Here is an 8,566-nt window from a genome sequence, read left to right as displayed (position 1 = left end):
ATAAACAATCCAAGGTGATTCTTAAAGTGTGAGCCCGAGGGACTGAGAGGATGGTGCTGCCCTCTCTATAGGGTAAGATAGAGAAGGGTTTAGTAGGGAAGAAAATGAGTTCTGTTCTGGATATATTGAGTTTAAGATGCCTGTTGGATATCCAGTTTGAGATGTCTGAAAAATATTAGAGATGCAATATTGGAGGTTAGCAGAGAGACTGGAACGGGATTGATAGATTTGAGAATTATCAGCAAAGAGATGCTAATTAAATCCATGAGAGCTGAAGAAACCACCAAGTGAAGTTGTATAAAAGAAAGAAGAAAGCCAAGGACCAAAACCTGAAGAACACCTACAGTTTTACAGGAAAAGATCTGGAGGAGCATCCAGCAAAGGAAACAGAGAAGAAGTGGCCAAATTCACATGGAACTGTCCCCTCCAGTAGAGTGTAAGCTCTTTCAGGGCAGAAAGTATTTTTATTTTGTATCCCCTGCATTCAACACAGTTGTCTGTTATACAGAAAAAACTAAATAAATGTTTGTTTTTTGATTAACTAAAGAATGTAAAAGTATACTGTGGTATAAAGAAGTAATGCTATATGATCGCTCCATAAGAAATGATAAATAGAAAACTGTACACTATTGAGCAAAAAAAAAAAAAAAAAAAAGCATGATAATAGTGTTAAAACAGAGTTTAACTAGGATGAATCATATTGGCCAATGTTTATTATGGAGAACTGATAATGAAACACACTTTCCTCTACTACAGAGAGAAGGTTCTATGGATGCAGAATGTGACATTTACTTTTTGATGTGATCGATGTGACTGGTGGTTTGGCTTCTGATTTGTAAAAAAAAAAAAAAAAAAAAAAAAAGACTCAGTAGGAAAGGGTGTTTGGGTAAATGAGTGGTTAAAATCAAAATCCAACAATAAAACTGAAAAAAAAACTGTAGAAATTAAAATTAGGAAGCTAGAATGATGCAGAGGAAAGTGTGCTGGATTTGGAGTCAGAGCAACTCTGTTCAATCGCTGGCTCTGGCACTTACTACTGTGGACTTTGGAAAGAGTCAACCACTCCAGACCTCATTTTCTTCATCTATAAGATTAGCAGATTGTACTGAGTTCCCAGCTAGCTCTCGTCCCACGGTTCTATGAATTATGTGGGGCTATTCAAGAAGGAATTTTGTTTGACATATAGAGATGGCTATGTTCTTTCTAGTATAACCCTATCATTTATGGACAAACACCTTAAATATGTAAAAAACAATTTTTTTCATCTCTAATGACCAAACTAAATATCATTACAAGCTTGACTTGTTCATATACCTGTGACAGCATTATGTAATAGAATGAATATTGGATTGTGAGTCAGGAAAGCCCTGCTTGACTCTTCCTGCAAGATCCACCAGCAGGCCCGATCATGTCACTTCTCTGAATCAGAGAGTTCAAATTTGCAAAATGGGGATAAGGAGAATTGCTCTAAGTACCTACCATACAAGGTTATTGTAAGGCTCCCGTGAGATCATAGCTTTTAATTACTATATAAAATCTGTTAGTATGTCTGTGAGGGATTGTCTGATGTTGGCTACGTGCCATGTGGGGGTTGTGACAAGATGGGGCAGGGACAAGATATTAGGAAGTAACCAGAGCTCACGCTCCCGAGGCAGGGGGCTGTGCCATGTGGAGTTGTGGTGAACTGGGGTAGGAACAGGATACGGGGAAGTAGCCGCAGCATGTGCTCCTGAGGCAGGGGGCTGTGCCACGTGGGAGTGGGATGGCAGAGAACGAGCTCCCTTTGTCTAGTCCTCTCCCTAGGTACAGCGCTAACCCCAGACGCCTCCTTCCGGTATCTGGGTCTAGCTTCCTTTGTCACGTCCTCTCCCTTTGTACAGCGCTAACCCCAGACGCCTCCTTCCGGTATCTAGGCCTAGCTTCCTTTGTCACATCCTCTCCCTTGGTGCAGTGCTAACCCCAGACATCCCCTTCCGGTATCTGATCCTACAATCAATCTAGTAGGCGGGCTGAGGAGGAGGGGCTAGGAAGGTATATAAGGGGCGGTAGGGGTCAGAGCTCGCTCTCTTGCTCCTGCTCTTGCTTTCCTGCTTGGCCTTGCTGTGATGGCCTCTGAATATCAAAGTTCAAGTGCTTGCACCTCCCGATCGGCTCGTCTCTACGTTTATCTGGGTGGGCTCCGAAGACTGGTAAGTATGACCCTGGCAGCCTGCTCCTGTTAGGAGGAGAGTGCAGGGCATGACCGGCACAATGTCAACTTTAGAACAAATAAAAATATTTCTTTAACTAGGAGGAGAAATTGGATGTAGCACAACGATCTCCAAAGTAAGCAGCCTTATCATTCATTTACTGTTTCATTAATGAAAGCATCTACAACTATGCTCCAATGATTATTTTAATACTTACAGTAATTCTTTCATCTCTATCGTCCAATGGTGATCCATCTTTTTTCCAAGAAATAGTGGGTTCTGGATGGCCTCGTGGAGGCTGGCATTCCATCACTGCAGGCTCTCCTACTGCCACCATTACATCTGAAGGGTTCTGCCTGAAGTCATCTCGCAGTACTTTAAAAAAACAAAAGTTGAACATTACCATCAGTGTTGGTGTGTGTGTGAAGAGACAGATGTTTCACTGTAGCAGATATTACAATAGGACTTACAAATAGTGAGCTCACTGAATTTGTTAGAGGTACAATTTAGTCATAGTTATCTATTTCTTTAAGAAAGGAATCCTAAGCATATCTGAGGATGGTAATACTCAGTACACAGTGTTATCACTGTTATTTCTATTAACACATCTTTAATAGTCCATTTTCTTTATTACCCTATTCTTTCTATAATCCCATAACTAATGAGAATTGGACTAGAAGAAACTATGTCAAATTCAAATTTTCTATATAAGATATAGTTATATCTTATATGTAATATATATAACATATAAGTTAAATGAATTATATAGAAATAAACACTAATATAAAAATGAAAAGTAGAAATAAAGATGTGGAATTTGATTCTTCTAAATAACTTCACAAGACTATTTCAATGGGAGGATTTAAAAATAGCACTGGTGTGACACTTTGGTGTATATAATCATTGTCATTTATATATTTTTCTTTTAAAAAAAGAAATTACACATGTTATAAAAGCTATTAAATTCAGAATTCTTTGTTTTTCCTTCTTCCATCTAAAAATGTTGCCAACAGACTGAAAAACATACACAGAAATTGTCAAAGTATGCATGTATTTTTTCACAATAAAATATTTACAAAAAACACATTCCGCATATTTACCATGTCTACTTTAGTCTAACATAATAAGATAAACAGTAATAAAAGGCCACACACACACAAATCAATTTAATGCCATCAGCATTTTTTCCCCTCTAAAATCTTCACATTGATATACCCAGGTAATTGGAATTACATAATACAAAAAGTTCTATCATAGTTATGTAAGAATTGGAAGTGACCTGAGAGGCCAGATAGTATCCTCTTTTACATTTTACAGATCAGTAGCATGAGTGACAAGTAAGTAATGTAATTTGCCCATGGTCACATAAGTTCTAAGTTAAAGAGCTAGGATTTGAACTTGGGTCTTCTAATTCTAAAATCAGTAACCAAAGTTAAACCATGACTATTGTTGAAAAGAGAGTTTGGAAAAGATAGAAGGAAAGAGAAATGTTTTTAAATTTTAAAAAAAGATATATTGATTTATATGAGAGACCCACTGCAGTTATTCTGAGAGTAGGCATGTTACATAAATTTCCCCATATTCCAACTCACATAACATTTAAAAATATATTTAAGAATTAAAGTACCACAATGTAAAATACAGTCCTTTAACTACTACTTTTAAAAAAATTCTTAAATTTAAGATTCAAAACCTCAAACAAGTTAAGAAGTTTCCAAAATCATATACTTTAACTGGTAATTCTTGCCTTTTCATATATGTGTGCTTTGGAATTAAAGGTTAGATATAAGTAGGTTAAGGAAGTCTCATTTTTTTTTAAGCATGCCTTTTCAATTATGTCAATGAGACAAGTTGAGTCCACTTAGAGTATACAATGGTAGGAAAATAAAAAGCCTCCCTTCCCCCAAACAACAAGACTTTGTATTCTTGCACAAAGTTCTTTTTATTCCATTTCCAATGATACAGTATTGACAAACACACTTAAAAGAAAATTAAAAACTTAATCTAGAGCTCATTATAGTACTATATAACAAAAAATTAGTAAGATGCTTTGGCAAAAGATTTTAATTCATTTCTAAGATTGAATTATTATTTACTGTAAGATTATATCATAAAGAAAATATGGCTTAAAAGAAAGTGCTATATACAGAAAGGAAGTTGAAAAGACTTGAATGAAACTTAAATCTGTTTCATTTCTGAAATATCTTACAAGCTTAAGATGGTATCTAACATCTTTGAAGCCCAATATTTTGCTAATAAAAACAAATCATTTGTATGATTTCTCTAGACCAACCTTGTAAATAACATGCATTTTCCTTTCTTTTTTTTTCTTTTTTTGGCTAGGCAATGGGGTTAAGTGACTTGCCCAGGGTCACACAGCTAGTAAGTGTTATGTGTGAGACCGCATTTGAACTCAGGTCCTCCTGAATCCAGGACCGGTGCTCTTATCCACCGCACCACCTACCTGCCCCTAATAACATGCATTTTCTATAAATTGATACAGCTCAAATAAATCAAAAAATAATAAAACAAAACCAAAGTGTTATATAAGTAAAATATATATTTTGATACTATTTATTATTAAGTTATTTTGGATTTTACATCATATAATTAAAAATAAAATATAATTCACTAAAAAAAATCCTTTTCTCTCTATGCTGTGAAGAGTTACACTAAACCTGAAATAATGGGGCCCAGGTATGACTGATAGATTGGCCCTGCCTATCCTAAGAGAGACAAGGGCCATATAAAGCAGGCCAGCACCATCTCATTGAAAAATTGATGCTACTCTCAAAGAGCTTGCTCTTCTCCCCTCTCTCTTCTACATGACAACCCTTTAAATTCCTAAAAGACAAGTTGCCATATTCCTCATAAGCCTCATCTCCAAGAAAAATACCCTCATTTTCCACAAATGATGTTCTTTATCTGGAATGGTCACCAACTCTTCCCCCATTTTCTCAGTATTGATCAATGACTCCTAATATTTGGCACAGAACTAAGAACAATATTTCCCAAACTAGACACTAAATTTCAATTAAGAAAAATTAAAACTGAATTGACGGGTAATATGGTGTCTGATGAAGAAAGCTAGAATTGGGGCAGCTAGGTGGTGCAATGGATAGAGCACCGGTCCTGGATTGAGGAGGGCCTGAGTTCAAATCTGACCTCAGACCAAACACTTGACACTTACTAGCTGTGTGACCCTGGGCAAGTCACTTAATCCCAACTGCCTTAAAAAAAAAAAAAAAGTAAGGGCCTCCTTGACACAAACTATGTAAAATGCTTAGCATTAAATATTTTAGATTATATTTTAAAAATTGAGAGTTCATAGAAATATTTCTGGAACCTATAAAAGCCAGTATTTAGGCAGGAAAGAAAAAGGCCAAGAATAAAATAATGTTGTATTAAAGGCCTTTAACCAAAATCATTGCCTTGTTTTACAAATGATGCAGAAACATAACAACACAGAAGAAAGGCAAGAGTTAATCAAGACTAGTTTCTGAAAGGCCAAGCATTTACTTTCTAATTTGAAGTTGAATACTTCATAGGTCTTCCATAATTATGTCATCTACTTACGCTTTATATAACATGTAACTTTTTTTATTTTTAAACTCAAAATTATACCTTGGTTAGTTTCCTGGCAGAAAATCTACTGGACATGATTGCTTATTTACTTAAATACAAACAGCTTCTAAAGTTCTAGCAAATTTCCATATACTATTGCTATGTCAATCTATCCAAAAAGGAGGCTTTTTTGTTTGTTTAAATTGTTAGACCTGAAGAAAAAAAAAACTATACTGGATGTGAAAATTCTATATGTCCTCTTGCTAAGTCCACTTCTTATTCACTTTAAGACCAATAAAACAAAGGTAGTATTTCATAAGTGCTCTAAATCCTTAGAGGCTCTGGTGAAAATATGAAATAAATATTAAGTAACTCTAACTTTTAAAAATTTCTTTAAGTAGAAATAGTGATCAAGAAGCTATGAGAAGACAAGCACACTAATGCAACTGATGGTGGAGCTGTGCTCATTACCTTTCTCAAACTTTTCCATCTTCTGAACTTTCTTATCACTTCTGAGGAATCCACCATCCTTCCAGTCATCCAAGCTAACAACCTCAGGGTCACTATCATCTCCTCATTTTCAACCAACTCAGATATCCAATCTGTTATCAAGTCTTGTAATTTCTTCCCTTGCAACGTCTCTTATATATGTGTCCTTCTTCTACTCAAACAATCACCACCCTAGTATAGGATTTTATCACTTTTTGATTGACTACACTACTATGATACCTTCTAATTGATCTCTCCACCCCAAGTTAGCTTCTCCTCACTCTAAATCCATCTTCTTCTACTCAGCTGCCAATGAAAGTTAAAAATGCAGATCTAACCAGGTCTAATGTCATGTCTCTACTCAATAAACCCAGTGGCTTATTATTAACTCCAGGATCAAATATAAAATACTCTCTTTGGCATCTACCCTGGCTTACTTATTCTCCTTTTACATGAAACTCCATCTCCCATTTCATAGTTCTGTACTAGCTGGGTCCTATTATTAAATGAGTGTTCTCCCTCTGCCTCCAGGCCTACTTCAAGAGTGTTCAAATCCCATTTTCTGCCTGAGGCCTCTCCTACCCTCTGCCCCTATTCCTTCTCTTTATGGTAACATTTTCTTTATTCTTTATCTATCTTTTATGGACACAGTTTTTATATGTGGTCTTCCCACTTCAATGTGAGTTACTAGAAGGGATAGACCATAGGATGTTTTGGGTTTTTGTTGTGTTGTTTTGTGTGTGTGTGTGTGTGTTTGCCTTTCTTTGCATCCCCAATTCTTAGCACAGTGCTTGGTATATAATAAGTATTTAATACACGCTTGTTAATGGATTAACAGAACAATGATCTAACCATTACAGAAAACAAATTGTGATTGTGACAGAAATATCATTATACTCTGACCCAGTGTTACTACAGCTGGACAAGGATCCCAAGGAGGTCAGTGACAGAGATAAATGACTTACATGTAACCAAAATATTCACAGGAGCACTTTTTGTGGTTAAAAAAAAAAGTAGAAAGAACTCTTCCCCCTCAATAGAAAGTGAAATGACTGAACAAACTATTGTGTAATAGCATTCACTGCTCCATAATAAATGACAAATATAAGGAAATAAGGGAACTTTTTAGGAATTAATACAGATTGAAGAAAGGAGAAGGAAGAATACATTATATGCAGGCAGTAGTAAAAACAATCTGCTTGAGAAGATAGGATTGGATGATTTTTTTAAAGGTTCTAAGTAACTATGTTCATGTTTTACTATACAATTATATAAAATTACAGCTCCACTTATCTGGGAGCTAGACTTCTGGAATCTTTATTCATCTAGAATATATTCGTCAATAAACCTGGCAAGAATGGGAGCCTAAGTAGTATACAATAAAAAAAATAATAATAATAGTTAAAAATGGTAAAAAACAGTAAATTTTTTAAAAAAACTAATGTGTTTTATTCTGCAGGGGAGATAGATCCAACTTCTGGCACTCACAGAGACAAATATGGGTAAAACAATGAAGCAGATCAGAAAGAAATATGCATAGATGGTAAAGGACACAGATGATAACAGAGTATGGAAATAGAAAAACCAAAGAAACCAAAGGAAAATAATCTTACAAGTATTCATTCCATGAGATGATAAGTAACATCACAAAAAGAAAATGAACTTACATAAATATTTTAAGTACTGTTTGGTTATTTGCTTTTCATGGTCTTCAAAAATTATTAGATAATTATTGATACAGTACTTTCCCAAAAAAACCCCATATGAGATAGCATCCATGTATACAATAATTTAAAGTGTGTTCTGTTTTTAGTAGACTGATGTATAATTATGAACGTGACCATAAATTAATGACTCTACTCCAATGTACAATTATATTAACTTGTATTACAGCTTTACCAGGTCACTGTTTCAGTCTCCTCCATAAAATGAAGATAGTTCTACACATTTTTCTGAAGGGCTATTGTGAAAGAAAATTATTTAATGTTTATATAGCTCTTAGCATTAATACAGTATATTACATCCGCAAAGGAATATTATTACTATTAGTCACTATGTAGGGAATTGCCAAATTTCTCAGCTGCCAGTACAAATGGAAAGCAGTACAAAGAATTCCATTGACGGAGTTAGTGAATGCCAAAGTGAATAATACTCTCAAGAGTAGACTGCCGTGAATAAAGAATGAAAAGTCAGTATATCAGTTTTAGCTCCCAAACTGCCATGTATTTGTGTGGCCCCATATAAATAGATGGTGTTTATCTTTCCCTTTCTTTAAAAACACACACACACACACACACACACACACACACACACACACACACACA

At 35.2% G+C, this 8,566-nt stretch overlaps 1 protein-coding gene across 3 annotated transcripts in view; it reads right to left on the bottom strand.

The window, feature by feature from the left end:
• Window positions 1-8,566, bottom strand: part of ROBO1 (roundabout guidance receptor 1) — a 449,796-nt gene that overhangs the window by 190,132 nt on the left and 251,098 nt on the right. For all 3 annotated transcript variants that reach the window (XM_027874166.1, XM_027874168.1, XM_027874167.1), the window contains exon 3: window positions 2,407-2,564. In XM_027874166.1, coding sequence (XP_027729967.1) covers window positions 2,407-2,564 — 158 coding nt within the window. The remainder of the gene's footprint in view (window positions 1-2,406; window positions 2,565-8,566) is intronic.

This window comes from Vombatus ursinus, unplaced genomic scaffold (assembly GCF_900497805.2).
Source record: "Vombatus ursinus unplaced genomic scaffold, bare-nosed wombat genome assembly UNPS02014805.1, whole genome shotgun sequence".
Taxonomy (NCBI): Eukaryota; Metazoa; Chordata; class Mammalia; order Diprotodontia; family Vombatidae; genus Vombatus; species Vombatus ursinus.
Note: the sequence above shows the minus strand (reverse complement) of the source record. Positions and strands in the feature narration are given on the sequence as shown.